The following is a 20,933-nucleotide window of genomic DNA, read 5'->3' as shown; positions in this document are numbered from 1 at the left end:
GGAGTGAGATATTTCTTTCATTCCACAGCACGTTAGAGATGATGGGAACATCACCCATGGAGCTGTAGAACCCCATTTTGGATTCATCGGGTTTTGTACTCTGGCGTGCTAGAACTTCCAATCTTTCTTTCTCTGCTCAGTTTGTCAGATCTCCTGACCCAGAAGCTTTTACATCCTGATTTGAGCTCTTTGCCTAGTGGTTGGTTAGTTGAACAGTTTAGATTGAATTTGAAAAGACCAGAAAATTCTACTTGAAAGGAGGAAATATTCCACCCGAAAATTCACTTTCTGTGAAATGGACCTGGTTCTCTGTCTGGGCAAGATTAAAGGATCTGAACTTCATTATTATTCTGTTAATCTTTTATTGTGAACTACTTGTTTTACATCAAGCAACCTAATCTCTCCTTCAGTTTGGTCAGAATGCACCTGGCTTACAATTTCACTGGTGCAAGATTCCACTATATTCTCTAATCCTACATGAACTGAACATAATTATGTCATTGTGTTGCCTATTGTTCAGGAGTTACCCCCATTCTGGGACTTGTGTGGTGCCTACAAACACAATTTTAGCAGCTCAAATGTTTCCTGGACCATCTGTCTTTTGATGACCTGCATTTCTGGTCATGATCATGTTGGCTTGAAGAGTGAGAGCTATGTATTAATGGTTCAGCCATTATATATAGTGTTCCAGAATGATAAGATAAAGGTATACCTGCATTTCAAATTCTTGTTGAAGGTGACCTGTGATTTCCACATAAACAACTTATCAGCAGGGAAAGCTAGGCTACATTGTTAGTAAGGTTTTAAGTTACTGCCTGACCAGGGCTTTGTAAAACACCTAGATGACTGTCTTATTTGTAGCATTATCTTCACATGCTAGGAAACGGTAAAAATTTCCAAGCAGATCAGAATCTCTCCACTAGTTCATGACATATTAAGGTACATTTTACCAGGCCTCAAATACATGCCTCAGAAAAGTCTCCATTGTTAAGAGATGCAAAGACACTACCTGAAGGTCCATCCATATTTTCACTTGAAGTAACACTAATAATTTGGCCTGTAGATCAGATACTCTGAGGCAAACAGCCTTGCAATCAGATAAGACTCTCCAGATCCACCCCCTTTGTGTCTGGGGACTTCTTGTCAATTGCCTGCAGTGGGGAGTCCATGTAGAATGTGTTTTGAAGAAGATACAGTTACTGTTATCTCACTCAAGATTGTCGAGTCTGACAACATATTGTTAGTGGAAGGAACTAAATATCAGAGGGGTTACATCCTCTGTTTACTTGAGTGAGATTGGAAGGACATAGGTCGGATGCCCCAATTGGCACTTCTTCTCAAGAAGTTCCCTTGCCTTCAAAGTGAATCCAAGGCCACAAGGCATTTAGCCATGCTTGTCCCATTCCCCTTAATGGGAATCATAAAGAGAAAATCTTACACAATGGGGTTTATGAAGTGTTTGTCTACACTGCAGTTAGACACCTGTGCCTGGCCGGTGCTAGTTGACTTGGGCTAAGGGGCTGTTTAATTGTGGTGTAGGGATCCTGGGATACAGCCTGAGCTCTGGGCTCCTCCCACCTCTCAGGGTCTTAGAGCCTCGGCTCCAGCTTGTGCCTGAACATCTACACGGCAATTAAACAGCGCTGCAGCTTGAGCCCTGTGAGCCTGAATCAGCTGGGTAAGCCACAGGTTTTTAATTGCAGTGTAGACATACATACCCTTAATTTCTCCCAGAGAACTACGTCTGCAATTAAGTAAATAGCCACTAGGTGTCATTCTGTTCCAGCAATGATCTTGCAGACTGATTCCTAAGTGAAAGTTTTGGTGATAAGGCTTTTTTTTGTGACTGAAATATAGCAGTAAACACTGCCTCGTGTTTGGGTTTTAATGTCTATTCAGAAAAGTTAAACTGCTATTCTTTTAAAAAAAAAACTGTAAAAATGTCTGACTTCCACAATTTGTTCAATTTAAAAGAGAAATAACTTTCTAATCACTCGACCTGTTATCTGAAAGTCAAGCTATGATCTTTCTGGTTCATTCATCAGTAAAAGACTCTGCATTTGGAACTTGGTGCAAGCAGGACTGTTAATCATGATGTGCAAGCCAGAATAGAATCTCTCTCTCCCTCAGCCTTTGTAGTACTAACTGGAGTAAAAAGTAGGGAAAAAATGGTTTGACACTACAATAAGTGGATGAGACTCGAAATATACACAGGAAGAAAACGTTGAGTAACAAGGGGTCATTTTTACACTGTGATGGGGGAGATGCGCAATACTGGTCTAGAGCAGAAATACTAATAGAATATTTCTGTATGATATTTAACTTCACTTATGAACATTACTTTTGTTAGTAAGAAAAGCATTTTATGCCATCCAATGACTAGTGTTCTCTCCTTGATTTGCAGAGTGGAGCTGTGGTGGAGGTTATACTGGTGTTTTGCTGAAACATCTAACTTTTAAAGCACTATGTTTTTAAAAAACAAACAAACCCGCTCCCCCTCAACTCTGTCATGCAAGTTCAGCTAGGCATGTGATCTACAGAGTAATATACCTTCACAGTCCCAGTCACTTAGGCCCAGACCCTCAAAAGTATTCAGGTGCTTAACTCTCAAATGACTGGGCTGATGAGCTAGTAGTCTAGCAGAGGTAGTAGACTTAAGGCTTGTCTATGCTGGCACTTTACAGTGCTGCAACTTTCTTGCTCGGGTGTGAAAAAACACCCCCCTGAGCGCAGCAAGTTTCAGCACTGTAAAGCGCTAGTGTAGATAGTGCACCAGCACTGAGAGCCACACCCCTTGTGCAGGTGGTGTTTTTTTAACTCTGCCGCGACTACACAAGCCACGTTAAAGCGCTGCCGCAGTAGCGCTTTGATGTTGCCAGTGTAGACTAGCCCTAAGCAATAGGAGCTTGCTTCGTTGAATAGAACATCTACAGCCAGCTAAGGAATAGCATTAATAGGCTCTAAAGGAAGTTCACTTCTGATTGACTAAGGCTTTATCTACACTGGAACCGGAATGACACAACTTGTCATTCAGGGGTGTGAAAAAAACATTTCCCCCACATTTGCAAATGAAAAACGTTGGTGTGAGCAGCGGTTTGACGGCAGGAGAGCTTTCCTGCTGACAAATCTACCGCTGCTCATTGGGGCTGGAAGTTTATCATCAGGAGAGCTCTCTCCTGCTGACAAACAGCGGCTACACTGCGCTACACTTTTAGCATCACGGCTGTAGCAGCACAGCTGTGTTGCTAAAAGATGTGTGGTGCAGACATAGCCTAAGTCAGAACTACAAGACGTTAAAAGTGGCTCGTTAGGGCTCCATCAAGGGCATAGAGTATCTCTTACCAATGAGGCAAATCTAATCTTAGCTTATTGTGCCTACACCTTCTTGCACATCTTAACAAGAGATGCCTTAATTTATGCAGACTCATTCTTCTGAAATTGTAAACTCTGATTGCAGTGACCATTTTTTAATGAAAAGCTCTCTGATAGGAATAAAAAAAATTAGTCTATTACAATATGAAAGCTGAGGGCTAGTATAATAGCTTGTGTCTGTTAAGATCTACAAGTCGCCTTGCTCTTAGTCCACATCAGTATTAAATATTTGTATGCAGTGCTATAAGGATATGTTGCCTTTCATGGAGAAAAGAAAGTCACTGCCACAAGGAAATTGCAGTCTAGGTACAAAGCTTTCCTTCTGATCACCACTTCTGTAAACCACCTCACTATATCTTCAGGAAATCTGATCTGACTGTTGCAACAAGGTACGTCTAATTAAAAGACACTGGAAATATGAAGGCTGGGATCCATAGTCTACCAGCTTTGTATCTGAATTTGCCTGACTCTCATCCTTGGAGGGTAAACTGTTCATTTCCTGGTAAAAAGTAGATTAATGTTTCTTTTCCATGTCTTATTCCTTTCCTACCTATCCTCAGGGCTTGAGTACTTTGCTCTGGGTAAGTCTTCTGAGCTCTTATCTCACCCCACCATATTGGATCGAGAATCTTTGCACGAGCTCATTGAAATTGCTTTTCGTTTGTACACGACATATTGTACCACAGAGCATTGCACTTGGATGTCACAATAAAACAGTTTTAATACATCTGTTTTAAGATTCAAAAGCATCTTTGCCCTGTTGCAGGTGCTAATGGTCTTTTAACGTTTTCTTTTTCTTTTTCTTTCCAGAGACTTCAGAAATAAATGGGATTAGTTATAGTAGTCTACAGATTAAAAATTATTAGTTTTAGGATTTTTAAACTAAAACAGCATGAAAGTAGTAAAGTTTTCCTGTATACTAAAGTCATCGATACACAAAGGCAAGCCGTGCTGGAAAGATGTAGAACAAATTCCAAAGTCATTGACAGCATCTGGTTCAAGTAGTCTTGTGGGCTAGTTCAGGTAGCAACCATTCTTAATGTCAACAAGCACTAATTTTGCACGTGTACCTTTTTTATAGGGGGAGAGAGGACTATCCCAACCCCTGCTACTGTTAAGTTTTTTGTTTTTTTACTGTGGGAGTGGAGGGGACTTCAAAAACTTCTTGGAAGCTCATGTACTAACAGGTTCTCCAGTGACATATTGACAAAGCTTCCTATCCTTTCTTTCCCTTCCCCACCCCTCTTACCTTAGCAGGCTGAAGCCTTACACCTTGCATTCTCATGGGTAAACTTTTTCACCACCATGTGCCTTTTGGAAGCAATATTCGTTTTGATTATTAGTCTTAGCTACGTCATCTGATGCCTATTTCTGTGTGAGCACTACTCAAGGTAGCTGGGCTTAGATTCACAAAGGTACTTCGGCATTGTGATGCTGAGGCGTGCAGCACCTAACTTTTGGGAACCTAGGAACACACTGATTCTCAAAGACTGAGTTAGGCACTTAGGCTCCTTATACACTGAATGGGGAGAGAGAAGTGCCTTAGACCACTATTCACAAAAGCCAGGATGCTAGACAGGAAGCCATCCAAACTAGCCAATGGGAGATGCCAGTAAGATGGGGATGTGCTAAGTCCCTCCCCTCTCACTGAGATAGATGCCTCAGTTTGGACTGCAGGGGATGCCTATCTCTACTAGCAATTTTCAGCTGTGAACACTGTAGTTAAGCATCTCAGGTGTTTTTGCAAGAAGGTAGCCAGTGGAGGAGGACCTCTAGCTTGACTTTTAGCCCAGTGGTCAGGTACTCATCTGGGATATGGGAACCCCCCAATGAAAACTGATTTGAACAGGCATCTGCCACCTCTCAGCTGAGTGCCCTAACCAGTGAGCTATGGGGTATTATAATATGGGGATCCCTCCATTTCTTTTGTTGAAGCAGTTCCACTGTGGATGAATAATTAGTTGTTAGAGCAGGGGATTGGATTCTGGCTCTACCGCATCCTGGGTGAGTCCTTTAACCACCAAGCTATAGAATCATTCTCATGCTTGTGTAGGTCCATCTCTGTGCTCTTATCCCCTCCCCCTCACCCCCCTCACAGTGACTAATTATTTATCCACAGTGGAACCCTAACCACTGGGCTACAAGTTATGAGGGAGGTCCTCCCTCAGCTGTTTTGTGTGAACTTGCCTGAGGTGCCCAATCCGGTAGGCTGTCTCTGAGATGCTTACTAGGCCCTGTGCACGAGTTAGCTGGTTGAACACCTGTCTTTCCTGGTTAGTGAATCATTCTGTTGCTTAGATGGGAGATAGGTGCCCAGACCCTTAGAGTGAGGCAGCAGTGTGCATGCCCAGAGGCAGAAACGGGCATCTAGGGAACTTTTTATTGCAAAAACTTAGATGCCAAGTGAGGTTAGGAACCTACGGGATTCAGCATGAATTCTGTGAATCGCACTGAAGCCAAAAACTGGGACTTTTGCACCTAGGCACTTCATTCTGTGTTTAAGTCTGGAGTTTAGGTACTGTGGTATTTTTGTGACTCTAGGCCTAAGGCACTGGTTTAACAGATGACTCCCTTTCTCTTGAATAGTTTGTCAAAGTGATATACACTGACAAATCCTTAATTTTGAACTCTCAAATAGCTATTGTGACATCCTCAATTTGAACTTAGTATTAAAAAGTCCAGTCCAGTGCCTTCATGAAGGGCTAGATTTCTTCTTAAATAAATCAAATGTCATTTACTAGCATCCTGAATTCCAGATAAAATGGTGTAAATAAAATACAAAGCAACTTGATTGGCTTGGTTCTACTATCTTAGTTAGCTTTGCCAGAGCACCAGAATTATTGTGGGATTGGAGAATGTTCATGTTTTCCATGTCAGTTCATTTTGTAGTTAATGCCATAACTGGATATGTTGAGACAGAATTTGATGTTCTAAAAATAAAATTATGGCCTATAGTTTTTAACACCAAAAATCCCAACACAAGTGTGTCTTTGTACAAAACAAACATTTTGGGAAATTTTCAAAGGTATGAATGAATTAGGCAAAAATTAGTTGGATGCCATCGAAAAGCTCCCCCCAGTGGCATTTCCACAGAACTATTAAAATGGTATAGCCTGCAAGGAGCTATTGTATGTAGTGTCATATTTCATTGTTAAAACTTTTGAGGAAAAGAAATGACCATAAGGCACTTGACTGAACTAAAAACTAAGACGCAAAATATTTGTGTAATGCATTGTGTACAATCTGGATAAAAAAATTTCCCCTTGCTGCTTCTACTGCTGTTCTTAAATGACCACAATATGCTATCAACTGACTTGCTATTTTACATGTTCATTTTTATATTATTGGAATGTCATCGCTTGTGCCAGCATGTTTCCCACTGCAGTCACGCTGATGCTTTAGAGAACAGACTCTCCACTTTTAATTTATACTTTCTATGTAGTACTGGAAGCAAGAGCGTAATGGCAGTGTGCAATTCCAGCTCCTCTGAAAACGTTTAATACTATTATCTTCTGTCTATGCTTGTGAATGAAAAATGAGCTGTTACACAGTATGTTAAATGAAGTTATAAAATTAAAACTACTTAATGTGTCAAGCAGTTTTAGTTTAAAAAAAAAAACTCTTAATCTTAAAAATCTAATTCTTTAACAGGAAGATTGTCATGTAAATTGGGAGTGATATTTGATTTTTATTTAAAAAAACGTATTCTTTAAATTTTGAAAAACTAGATAGAGAATATACAGTAAATGAGACAAAGTAAACTTTCATCATGGTATTTAAATATCACTCTTTGTTTTATGGTACTCAACGTAGTTGTGCTTGGACTAATTTTGTGCACCGAATGAATTTAAAGTGATACAAAATGTTCAAAACCACTTGTCTGCAGTTTGTGCAATAATGAGGGAGAAGATGGAGTATTAGAATCGTTAGGAAAGAAAAATATATTAAACTCTAAAGTTGAGAATATTTATTCAGTAGTGGTTTTACAAATGTCTGATTCAAGAGTTAATACGTTCTTATGACACAGTAGGAAAGGAAACCCTGTGGCCTTTGTGATTCTGACTGTGACAAGACATACAACTTTAAATTTGTGGATTAGCTGATCTGTTTCTATTGTTTGTGAATCACTTCAGAAACTAACTAGAGTGATACTGCCTTTCTTGAGTAAGATGGTTATTGGTTGTGCTATTCACCTGATGCTGAATCTGTTTTGTTTAAGTATTTTTTTAATGAATCTTTTAAAACAGTTTTACAAACTGTGTCTAGAAACTGGTGTTCTATTAAAAGACAACCTGTGGCTGAAAATTAAGGTTTTGAGATCATTTGCACCCCAACTATTTTTTTGACAGTGATAGTAAGAGACCAAAACATTTGATTGGGTTGCTTTACCCATATATGGTGTTGTCTTCCTTGTGCTACACGGAAGCCATCTTCACTGATGAAGGCTTTAGACATGTATATTTAGTTTGTGATGTTTCTGTCAGTTCTAAGTCAAGCTTATTTAGGATGGGGCAAGGTGCCTGATGGGCAAGGCCCTTCATTTTTGTATTTTTCTGGATTTATTTTTCATCCAAACTTTGGACCATTGAAGTACATGAAAATGCACATTCTGTTAAGACTCCAATATATTACGTTAGATAGATCTGTCTGTTAACAATAAATTAGTCTAAATGTAAATGTGATGCTGTCTGTTAAAGTAAGGCAATGTAGTGGAAAATACACATGCACAGATGCAGGTGCATATGTGTATGTACTGTTAATATACAGTTCATGAAATAAGTCACAGCATTAAATAGCTTTTACTTTCAGTTCTCTTAGTTATCTCTATTGTTTTTTTCCCTTTCTTCCTGTCCCCCAATATTAACCTGGACTTTTATCCAGAAGGCTGTGAAGTAAAGTTTTTGCACCAATTTTCCACCTGTTTTTTATATTTTTGTAATAAACACAGATATATTCCTGGATGGGGGAACTCCCCCCACCTCCCCCCCCCAAAAAGGGCCTTTGTGATGGGTTACTTAAGGTGGATGAGCTTTAAATTGCTTTCATGTAGGTCTTTGAAAAAGGAAGGCAATGGAGCAAAACACCTTTTTAAATCACTGAAAAAGGAGGAATGTTTGGAATTGGAACACTTTGTGGTGCATTGGAAAATGTGGGTTCACTAACTGAACAAGATTCTTGTTTAACTCTTGCATGTCTTGGGTTTGTTTATGGAAAGCAGGAGGACTTACGTTTTATTAAGGTATGGCCATATTCATGAAGCAGGGTGGTCTTAGTCCACAAATCTTCTATGGAAAGAAGAGCAGTGGAAAGCAAAATGTTAACTGAAAGATGTAGTTCCTGAAAAGTTTGTGCAAATGGCTGGTTTCCTGCCTGCTTGCTTCAGGGTTGTGATGTAGAGACAAGTTTTTGGTGGAATTCATTTTTGGTAAGTTCTCTTACATATCTGAAGGCCTATGTCAACTAAAGAGATCCTCATTCACTTGCTTTTATTATATTTCAGTCTTTCAAAATCTACAAAAATTCTTAATGGTAAAATGTCAGGTCTTATCGTCAGTAAAGTCAAAGATGATGTCTCTTAAGGAAGGAAAACTTTTACTGGCTTTTATCAGCATTCCCAACATAAGAAAGGCCATACTGAGTCAGACCAATGGTCCATCTAGCCCAGTATCCTGTCTTGCAGCAGTGACCAATGCCAGGTGCTTCAGAGGGAATGAACAGAACAGGGTAGTCATCAAGTGATCCATCCCCTGGTGTCCAGTCTCCGCATCTGGCAGTCTGAGGCTTAGGGACCCTCAGAGCATGTGGCTGCATTCATGGCCATCTTGACAAATGCCATTGTTAAACCTGTCCTTCAGGAACTTTTTTTAGTTCTTTTTTGAATTCAGTTATAGTTTTGGCATGCACAACATCCCCTGGCAATGAGTTCCACAGATTAACTGCGCATTATGTGAAGTATTTCCTTTTGTTTATTTAAACCTGCTGCCTATTAATTTCATTGGGTGACCCTTGATTGTGTTGTGTTGTTCACTTTCTCCACACCATTCATGATTTTATAGACCTCTATCATTTCCTCCCTTAGTCAACTTTTTACCAAGCTGAATAGTCCCAGTCTATTTTAATCTTACCTCATGTGGAATCTGTTCCATACGTTTAATCATTTTTGTTGACCTTCTCTGTACCTTTTCCATTTCTGTTTGTCTCTTTTGAGATAGGGCAACCAGAACTGCATGCACTATTCATGGTGTGGGCTTACCATAGATTTATAGAGTATCGTTTTGATATTTTCTGTTTTATTATCTATCTTTTTCCTAATGGTTCCTAACATTAACCTTTTTGACCGTCATTGCACATTGATCAGGTGTTTTCAGAGATCCATGATGACTCCAAAAACTTTCTTGTCTGAATTTAGACCCCATTTTGTATGTATAGTTAGGACTATATTTTCCAACGTGCATTACTTTGCATTTATCAACATAGAATTTAATCTGCCACTTTGTTGCCCAGTATTGTGAGATCCCTTTGTAACTCTTCACAGACTGCTTTGAACTTAACTATCTTGAGTAATTTTTTATCGTCTGTAAACTTTGCCATCTCACTATTCACTCCTCTTTTCAGATGGTATATGGATATGTTGAACAGCACTGTTGCAGTACAGATCTGTGGGATACACCATTATTCACCTCTCTCCCTGCTGAAAACCAACCATTTATTCCTACCCTTTGTTTCCTGTCTTTTAACCAGTTACTGATTAATGAGAGGACCTTCCCTCTTATCCCATGACAGCTTACTTTTCTTAAGAGCCTTTGGTGAGGGACCTTGTCAAAGGCTTTCTGAAAGTCTAAGTACACTATATCCACTGCATCACTCTTCCACATGTTTGCTTGACCCTCTCAAACAAATAATAATATATTTCCCTTTACAAAAGCTGTGTTGACTCTTTCCCAACAAATCATGTTTATCTATGCATCTGATAAGTCTTTTCTTTGCTATATTTTCAACCAATATGCCTGGTACCAAAGTTAGGCTTACTGGCCTGTAACTGCCAGGATTGCTTCTGGAGCCTTTTTAAAAAAAAATTGGAGTCACATCAGCTGTCCTCCAGTCATCTGGTACAGAAGCTGATTTAAGTTGCAGGTTTACATACCAAAGTTAGTAGGTCTGAAGTTTCGTATTTGAATTCTTTCAGAACTCTTGGGTGAATACCAGCTGTTCCTGGTGACTTATTTCTGTTAATTTTATTAGTTTGTTCAAAGACCTCCTGTATTGACACCTCAGTCTGGGCTAGTTCCTCAGATTTGTCAGCCAAAAACAGTGGCTCAGATGTGGGAGTCTCCTGGGCTCTCATCCTGTGCAGTGAAGACTGATGCAAAGAATTCATTTAGTGTCTTCGCAATGGCATTGTCTTTTTTGAGTGCTCCTTTAGCACCTTGATTGACCAGTGATCCCACCGACTGTTTGGCAGACTTCCTGGTTCTAGTGTACTTAAAAATGTGTTTGCTGGGTTTATTTTGTCTTTTGCTAGTTGGTCTTCAAATTCTTTTTTGGCCTATCTAATTATACTTGATTTGCCAGAGTTTGTTCCTTTCTAGTTTCCTCAGTAGGCTTTGACTTCTAATTTTAAAAATCTGCCTTTTTGCTTCTAAATGCTGCTTTTACTCTGTTTAGGCATGGTGGCCTTTTTTTGGTCCTCTTCATATTTGTTTTAATTTGAGCCTCTATTATGGTGTTTATAAAAAGTTCCCGTGCAGCTTGAAGGCATTTCACTCTTGTGACTATTCCTTTAAATTTCCATTTAGCTTCCTCGTTTTTGTGGTGTTCCCCTTTCTGAAGTTAAATGCTACCTACCATGGTGGCTTTTGTGGTATTCTCCCCTTCCTCTTCTCTCTCTCCCACCCCCCCACCAGGGTGTTACATTTAATTATAGTATGGTTGCTATTACTGAGCGGTTCAGCTGTATTCACTTCTTGGACCACATCCTATGCTAAATCATGGACTAAATCAAGAATTGCCTCTCCCCTTGTGGGTTCCAGGTCTAGCTGCTCCACGAAGCAGTCATTAATGGTGTCTAGAAACTTAATTTTTGCATCCCGTCCTGAGGCGACATATACCCAGTCAATATGGGGATAGTTGAAATCCCCCATTATTATTGAGTTTCTTATTTTTATAGCACCTCTGATCTCCCTGAGCATTTCACAGTCACCATCAATATCCTGGTCAGGTGGTCAGTAGTATATACCTTCTGATATACTCTTATTATTCAAGCATGGAATTTCTAATAATAGAGATTTTATAGCAAGTTTGATTTATCTAAGATTTTTACTATATTTGACTCTGCTTTCTTTCTCATATACTGCCATTCCCCTGACAGCATGAGCTGTCATTCCTATATATTTTGTGTCCTGGTGTTGGTGTCTCATTGATTGTCGTCATTCCACCAAGTTTCTGTGATGCCTATTAAATCAATATCATTATTTAATACCAGGCTCTCAAGGTCACCTATTTTAGTATTTAAACATCAAACATTTTTGTATATGCACTTATAAAATTTGTCACTTTTTAGTTGTCTGCCATCATGTCATGTAACTGAATGGGACTCTCTCATTTGACTGTTTCTCCTCAGTTCCTACTTGTACTTTATCAACTTCTATCTTTCCCTCTTTACTAGGCTATAGAGAATCCCCATTAATAGATCCTCCCCTATAGGATGTCTCTATCTGAACCGTGTGCTCCTCCACACCTGTCAGCTTTCCTTCAGCCCTTAGTTTAAAAACTCCTCTGACCTTTTTAATTTTATATGCCAATAGTTTAGTTCCATTTTGGTTAGGTGGAACCTGTCCTCCTTGTATAGGCTCCTCCTTTCCCCGAAAGTTCCCCAGTTCCTAATAAATCTAAAACCTTTCTCTCTACACCATCACATCATCCATGCATTGAGACCCTGCGGTTCTTCCTATCCCTGCACATGAAACTGGAAACATTTCAGAGAATGCTACCATGTAAGTCCTGGACTTTAATCTCTTACCTAGCAGCCTAAATTTGGTCTCCAGGACGTCTCTCCTATATTTTCCTATGTCATTGGTACCCACATGTATCATGGCCATCAGCTCCTCCCTAGCACTGCACATAAGTTTGTCTGGATGTCTCGAGAGATCTGTAACCTTCTTGCCTGGCAGGAAATTGACCATGCTGTTCTCCTGGTCATAACAAATCCAGCTATCTATATTTCCAATGATTGAATCCTCCATTACCATTACTTGTCTCTTCCTAGTAACTGGGATTCCCTCCCATGGAGAGGCATCCTCGGTGCAAAAGGATACACCAGTTACATGGGAATTATGTTATAAGGGCTCTATCACTAACATGTCTGATAGTGTGAATCGTTGCAAATTTTTGTATGCTGGCTCTTCTTGGTAAGTCTTGTTCAGCAGCTCAAACTCTCTGGATTTGACCATGCTGCTGCAAATACAGCTACCACCTGACATTCTGGATCATGGAGGGACATTTTAAATAAAAATCATATCCCTGGAATACCAGTTTCAAATAAAATAGGGTCAGAAGAACAAATTAACTTCTCTAACTTAAAACCAAATTTGATACAAAAAGGTTCTTTATTTTATAAGCTGCATAAGCAGGAAACCGATGTAGTGTCCAGTACTCCCCAGTCAAAGTTTTTTAGTCAAATGATGTCTTGTACAACAATGCCATAGTTTAGAATGCAATCAATTGAAATAATTACAGAATTCTTTACAAAGGTCTTTAGTGCACCATCCTTGGCTACCAAGATTAGCTTTATAAAAATAAACTGTAACTGTGGAACTCTTTTAGTTGTGTTTCTGAACTTTAGGCATGATTTGAATTATTTACAAGGTCATCAGGTGATGGTAAAAATGTACTTTTTATATGGAGTGTGCATGATTTTTTAGGAACTTGTTTCAGAAAGCCCTGGTTTTAAATATTCCTCTCCATATTACACTGTAAATTTTTCTTTCTTGACTTTGATAGTACTGTGACTTAACAATGTAATGCAAAAGTTCCAAAATAAAATACCTCTGAAGTGGTTTCTGTCCTCTGCCTTAAAAACTGGGACACACAGTAAGGTCAAGGAAAGTGTCAGTCTATGGGAATAAAAACCAGAATTCCTCATCTTGCAGCATAGCTCTGATGTCACATGTTGAACAATTGGATACTATTTATGCGAGAAGAGACATGACCTCAAAATTCATGGGTTTTTTTTTTGTTCACTTATATCTGCTCCCAATCTACTTGGGAACAATGAGTTACTTTAATGCATTCCTTTTTCGATGTAATGGAGCTCATGTTCATGGAAATCTCCTTTTATCAGAGCTCTCTTGATTACCCTTGTCAAGAAACATGATTTCGGACATCAGACTATTCATATAGGATCAGGGTTTGTCCTTAGTTTATTTTGTTTTCAACAATGAAATTTTATTGCATCGAGTTCATTAGTGGTATGGCCTTTACGTGTAACAAAAAGATCCTGCAAACCATGATATAAACCCATAAGGACTTAATAAAAGAGTGCGAACACTGTCTTTTTTTTATTATGTTTTTTGTGTAGCCTGAAATCATAGTACCTGGGTGCCTTTTCTAAAACTGTAGAGCCTGCCTATGCTTGCCTTATTTGTCTAGGTCTTTATGCCAAGCCCATCACTGCATTCGCTGAGTACTTTTGGAACATTGCGCAGAGGGTAATAGTGTGGCTAGTATCAAAACGTAATTATAGGAAAAGTCTTGTTTGCCACAGTCAGATGACTTCCCAAATATCACAATGTTTTTTCCATCTACAAATTAAGTCAACACTTTTCTCTGAAATATGTAGTATAAAGACCCTTTTGTGCCTATTTCGTTTGATCAACAATGAGCATTTTATTATTCATGTAGGAGGAATTTTTAATTTCCTCTGTTTTTGTTTTCAGGAATGCCTGCAGTCTGTAACCCAGGCATGGTACCAGTGGCAGTGCCACCTCCTCCAGTCAACCCTCAGCACGTGTGTAATGAAGAGGATCTGAAATCAATCCAAGACATGTTCCCCAATATGGACAAGGAAGTAATTCGTTCAGTGCTAGAAGCCCAGAGAGGGAACAAGGATGCAGCTATCAACTCGTTACTTCAGATTGCAGAAGAGTTATAGACCCCAAGCCCTGCATTGTCGCTGTTCTTGATGCCACCTTTATTTTGACTTGCCAAGCCAGGGATTTAGCTAGAGGAAGAATTTCCTAACATTCCTGTGAGCATTCTGTCTAAAAGAGATTGTACCCCTTTTTCTCCTTGGATATTTGCACATTTTTTTCACTTTTTCTTCTACAGTTTGTTTTACATATGTTCTACAGAAGCTTTTTTGTTAATACCAGCCTTATCATATGTGGCTATATTGCTTTCAGGGGTGTGTGGGTATGCTGCTTTTTTCTTCCTTCTCTCTGTTTGAAAACAAGACCATGTTCATATGATCTCTCTTAACAGTATGCAGTACAGGATTTACTGCTCTGTTAGATAGGAAGAGTTATGTTTTCTGGGAGTTGGATTTTTTTCTTTACATACTGCTTTTAATAAAATGTTTTTGTTTCAGTAAGCCACCTGTTTCTGCCAGAGATATAAAAAATGATTACACAATGCCCTTTGATTTGTCCTGTGGTGTTCAGTTATTGCTGTGAATAGTCCAACTATCTTTAACATAGTTTTAAATTTACTAACAAGCTGGCTTTCTTGTTGTAGTCTTTAGTGTTTCTAATTAGGTAGCCCCACCCACCTATCCTCGTGATTGGGCACCAAAGCAATATATATCTGTTTGGTGGGCATTTGGGGGCTCAATCCTACCATGTGATGTTGCTGTATTAGTAAAATCTGCAGGAAGTGGTTTTCTATATACAGCAATACACACTGTGCATCAGAGGACAAGATTGGGCCCTAATGTGTTCCTGCAGTTACTTGCACTCTTCTTGCTTCTACATTCCTGTGATTATTCCAAAGGATGAATGCAGAAGGAAAGAATTTATACCTGGAAAATTATGTATAAAATAAGCATTTAATTATTTAAGGAGCTATCTTGTAATAAGAACATTTTTGGGGGTATTTTTTTTTTTTTAAGTATAGCATTTGTTTTAAGAAGAAACATGCTACACTCCTGTTTTTCAGCAAAACTGTCTTTTTGCATGGAGGAAAAAAATACTTTTTAATAAGGAAAGGTTTTTTGGTAGTCTGGAATAAGGAGTAGCAAAGAGCTGCAGAATCTTCAGTAGGTATAAAGTTTTTAAAGAGCTGTTTTGATGATTCATTGAGTTACAGTTGATCTTAACTAATTAAATTGAATTGTATGCATACAAATATCAAAATTATCTTGTGAGATAATGGAAAATCTGACATATCCTAAATTGGCAGATCCTCATAAAGGGGAAGGAGATTGCATACAGTCATTGCCTGTGTTAATGTGTATGCAACATTCTAGCATAGAATTGCAGAGCCTTTGGAGAGGGAACAGATTATACCTGTTTGATAAATTTCTGCAGCTTCTTAATTTTTTTAAAACTGCAAAGCAATGCACTTTAAGTAGTATGCACAAATTTATTTTCAATAATGTGCAATGTGACTCTTCTGGTTTTTGGTGGTGTTTTTAAAACTGTTTTACAATACTTTCTATAATAGCCATAGCTTGTATTTTCTTCGTGTTTGAATGTACACTTGAAATACAGGATCTCAAGAGTGGTTCATGAGAACTTTAGTAAGCCAGGTTTGGAATAAGGAAAGAGCCTTTATTCTCTCTCCTTCCCCTCTTTTTTTCTTCTTCCCCAAGCACAAGATTCTTCAATATTTACGAATAAACTGCTTTCCCCAATATCTTTAAGTGTGGGGGTTGAGAGTTTTTAAAATACAATACCAAAGTTGTCCCGGTTTTTTTCATTGCTTGATTTTTTTTTTTTAACTTCTTTTCATGATGTATCAGACACTCACTTGTTAGTTATGTTAAAAATTCCCCATTGTCTGAGTTGGCAGACTTACATCTTGTAAAAATTTAGTTGTCTTCACATTCTCCCACTGGTTTTACATTTCCCTAAGAATTCAAGGCTACAGTGTCTCTCTCTGCATTGTAATGGGCTATGCAGGTAAATCTTTACCTTTTGCTTCTCTAGAAACAACTTTTCATCAAGAAGCTAGCCTTGCTCCTCTTGTTCGTAACCTCTGTTATCGCATGTTAATCACAAAACTCAACTCTAGATTGAGCATCTGGTTTTTATCTTCATAACACAGCGACTTCTTGTGGCATTGCCAGCCTACACCTTAAAGCAAAAGATGATCATCACTCAACTCCTTGGTAAAAATTTAGGGATGAGTCCCTTGCTATAACACTAGTACAAATGGTATGAATTGCTAGAGTAGAACAATTCAGGGAAAATGTGTATAATAAAGATTTATATATAGTTACTTAGTCTACAGTAGCAGATTTTTCTAAAGCAAGTAGTCTTGGTTTGATCTGTGTCTGGGAAAGTAATTTTGCTGTCACCTGAGATTGTATTGCTAATTCTGTTATGGCTGAAATGTAAGCATAGAACAAACAGCTCTGAGTGCTCTTAACAATTAGGAGGAGGAAGTGAGAATGTTAGACTAACTAGATTGAATTTCTGGGGATCCTTACATTTTCCATGGGACCCCTAGACCTACTGGAAGTCCTTTTTTGTAAGATGCATTTGTTATATGAAGTATAGCAGAGAGCTGCATAGATTGAAGGTGAGTAGTTTAGGAGCAGAATGGCCAATAAATTGGACTCTATGGGATTAAAATATACTGTGTTCATATTAAGAAAGATTGACCTGGGGATTTTAATTCAATGGAGGCTCAAGCATTATGCATGTAAAAAGAAGCCTCCAAGATGCACTACTGTATTTTTTGTCATTAAAATTAACAACACAGAAATCACAAGCCTACTCAATTTTTCTCAATATATGATATCCCCCCCCCCGCACACACACAATTGTTTTGCTGTTTCTTGTCAGTTTCAGTTCTGAGGGATTTTAAACTGGCAAGGAATAGTTAAAGCTAGCAGTTGAGGGTCCAGAAATGCAGAACTGAAAGGCAATACCTTGCTGGGTTTTGTTTTCAATTAAATACATCACATGTTCTGTTGCAGCATGTGACATATATGCTTCATTTAATAGAATAATATGTCTTTATCGTACTTCTGTCACACTCAGCAGCTTACAACCTCCTGGAGCCAAAGCCAGCTGTGTAATACTGGCATCTGCTAAAAGTTAGTGTTGTTTGCACTAGCTTCAATTCTGTCAAGGGTCTGCACTGGCTAAAGATAGGAATATGTTTGTCTAGCTAGATCCTTGCTACTTTCTCTTCAACCGCTGTTCTTGTGTGCTGAAGGTACCAAATGTTTTCCCTTTGCAAATATTACTGCTTGTGTTGGTTGACATGTAATACTGTACAGAGGATGTTTTTGCTGTAATCATTCTGGAGGCATTGTTTCTCACTGTATTGAGGCCCAGTGTCCACATGTTTTTCTTTTATTGTAAAATACATTGACTTTTTTTCATTCTATCTAATTTAATAAATGTATCATGTATACTAAAATAGAAGAATCAGTCCTTTGAGGGAAGCTATACCTCTTAACCTGTATACATTCAGACTAAATAATCCAGCTTTCAGTTTCTGGGGTCAACAGTCAAAATAAAAATGAAGACAAATCTAGGATGGTGTGAAAAATTTTTCACCTCGGATGTTTGCAAAATCTTTGAGCACAATGTTCGGTTTCTATGCACATCACTCTTCCACTTGATGAGTCACTTTATTTTCTAATACCACAGTTACTTGATTGTAGATTGCATCTGTACAAGAATTTAGCTGCAATCAGTCTGCTGTGTTAGTACAGTAAGTGTTTAAAAATGTCCTACAGTGGCTGCATGCACCATTCATAAACAAAAATGTGTACATCTAGAAATTAAGAACGTAGGACAGACTTACAGGAGGGAGCACTCCATCATGGGAAGCAGTGACTCTGAAAAAGGTTTTGGAGTCATAGTGGAAAATCAGCTTGAACATAAGCTTCCAGTGCAATGCTGTGGCCAAAAGAAAATGCAAATCTACTAATAGGTGTGTTTTTTGTTTTTATTGGTATTTTGGATGTTGTTCTATTCCAAGAATATTATCTAGTATTGTAACACCAAAGGAAATTTTGCCCAGAATGAAGAAGTAGAGTCTGCATAATTGTAAGGTAGCTGAAACAAAAATCAACTATATCTGTGTATGAATGACACTCATGTAAGGAGAAGAATGGGCTCCATCATCTCAATGGAATGAAATCTGGTTAGAGAACAGTGGTCTCCTGCTAATGAATAAGTGGGCAACTGAATATTAACTATTAACTATTTTTTGCTGTACATAAGAATTAGTCCTCTAATATAGCTGACAATTTTCAGTTAGTAAAATCGCTAATTATATGTAAAGGTATTGTAAGCTAGTAACCAGCTTATTTATAAGTAGAGTGGGGTGAAATTGTATTGGTGAATAGTTTATTCAGCAAAAAAATGCAGTCCCATTTCAGCCTCAAAAAATCAAAATGTTCTTTTGAGTTCTGGTCCCTATGTATTCCACATGTGGGTACATGTCCTCCATGCATCTGAGACCAGAGATTTGCAGCAAGTAGTGCCCATTGGTCTGCGCATGCACAGCTGCTGTCATCCTCTGACTCAAGAGCATAAAGGGAGGTGCGGACTAAAGCCCCTCCAGTTACTTCTGACCACTTAATGGCCTGAGTTGGAATTCTGTGTTTATTATGATCTTCCTATTGGAAAGGCTGAAACAAAAGGTTTCATTTTAACCAACTCAAAATTTTTGGTTTAGACTTTGGGACACTTCTAACAAAAGCAAAGGACTATATTAACAAAACTCTGGGGGTATTGCCCTCTTTATAACTTTAAGAGGCAGTGGTTAGGGCACTCAGGTGGGTGACCCAGGTTCAGTTGCCCTGCTGCCTGATGTGGAGAAGGAATTTCAATTTCTCTCTCTCACATTGCAGGAAAGTGCTCTAACCACTGGGCTATGGACTAGTCTCATGTGGGGCTTTCTCAATCTTTCCTGTGGAAGCTGTTTGACTTTTTATAAATGAATAGTTATTGGAGCAGGGACTGGAACCACCCACATCCTATGTGAGTGACCTAACCCCTAGGCTATAGACTCATTCACACATTTTTCCTGGCCAAATGATTATTCATTGACATGAGTGACATTGGAGGACTCCCCTAGGATATGGGAGGCCCAAGTTCAAGTGCCTGCTCTGATGATTATTTATAAGAAGTGGGACAGCTTCAGCAGGAGAGATTGAGAAAGCTTCATAGCCCAGTGGGAGACCCAAGTTTAAATCCCTTCTCTACACTACCTGGGGTGCTCTCATCCCTAGTTGAGTGCCCTAACCACTGGGCTAAAAAGTTATATGGAGAGCAGCACCACCAACACCAATATCACCAGCTCTTCTCCACCCTTTCCCATTTTGTGAATCTATTCCTTGGTTTTTTTTTTAAAGTGCCCAGAATAAAAATGTTTTGATCCAACCCAAAAACACTTAACTTTTTTTTGATTTGCCAAATTTCATTTTTGGTTTGACCCAAATCAAAAATTTAAAACCATTTTGTTTTGGAACTGCCAGCAAACTGAAAAATCCACTGTTCACCCAGCTCTATTCATGAGGACCTTTTTAAAATGACGAATTTCTTGTTTTTTGACTGTCTGAGAAACAAAGTCCCATTCTCAAAGTCAACACATTGCTTTACCTAGCACCCATTACTGCATCAATATCCATTCTTTATTTTAAATTTATTTTCTCATATGTTAGGATTGGAACAATGTTTCTGGATTGTAATTAGATATCTATTTTACAATGTTTCTGATTTTCATTCTGAGCTATATCAGTTGTGTGGCAGAAGGAAGATGCATTGGTGGGGGAGGGTGGTGAATCTTTGACCATTTTTCCCCCCCTCTTGGCATACTCCCTTAACTAAGGACTTACTGCTAACACAATTTCATTTCATATTGTGTGCTCTAACTGCACTATCAGTTGGCAGTTGAATGCCAGTTTCCATCCCCATTAAAGTTCTAAAGCTTCTCACTGGGGCTCTTGCATTTTTTCAATGCGCTGTAGTAGATAAGAGGGGAAAATATGAAGATGAATTTGCTTAGGGAAGTGGTAGCATTCTAGTGATTGTCAAAACATCTATTTAGCATTTTAATTTTAGGACTTTTTAGCATTTCAATGCTAATAGAGCAACACAGATGTGGGAAGTCTTTTTGTTGTTTAAGTATTAAAACATTAAAATATACTAACGAAAATATTGGCCTCTGGGAAAAATAATGAAAATACACTATGCATTTCCTTTCTTTTAGAATAAGGGAAAATCTATTGAGAGATTTTTATGCTGGGAAAGTTAAATCAGTAGCCTAATGCAGATTATTTAATTTGTCTCTCCTTGGTCTTCGGTCAAGTTGCTCAAAATCCAAGTTATACCTATTTTCACAGTGCAATTTGTATACCCTGAATGAATATTAACCTTCCT

The 20,933-nt window shown here is 38.5% G+C and overlaps 1 protein-coding gene across 1 annotated transcript in view; it reads left to right on the top strand.

The window, feature by feature from the left end:
- The window catches only part of TOLLIP (toll interacting protein), a 50,390-nt gene extending 32,432 nt beyond the window's left edge, over positions 1-17,958 (top strand). Inside the window, exon 6 of the mRNA XM_005307788.4 lies at positions 14,307-17,958. Coding sequence (XP_005307845.1) covers positions 14,307-14,521 — 215 coding nt within the window. The 3' untranslated portion in view covers positions 14,522-17,958. The remainder of the gene's footprint in view (positions 1-14,306) is intronic.
- Positions 17,959-20,933: the final 2,975 nt, after the last annotated feature.

Source organism: Chrysemys picta, chromosome 4 (genome assembly GCF_011386835.1).
Source record: "Chrysemys picta bellii isolate R12L10 chromosome 4, ASM1138683v2, whole genome shotgun sequence".
NCBI lineage: Eukaryota > Metazoa > Chordata > Testudines > Emydidae > Chrysemys > Chrysemys picta.
Note: the sequence above shows the minus strand (reverse complement) of the source record. Positions and strands in the feature narration are given on the sequence as shown.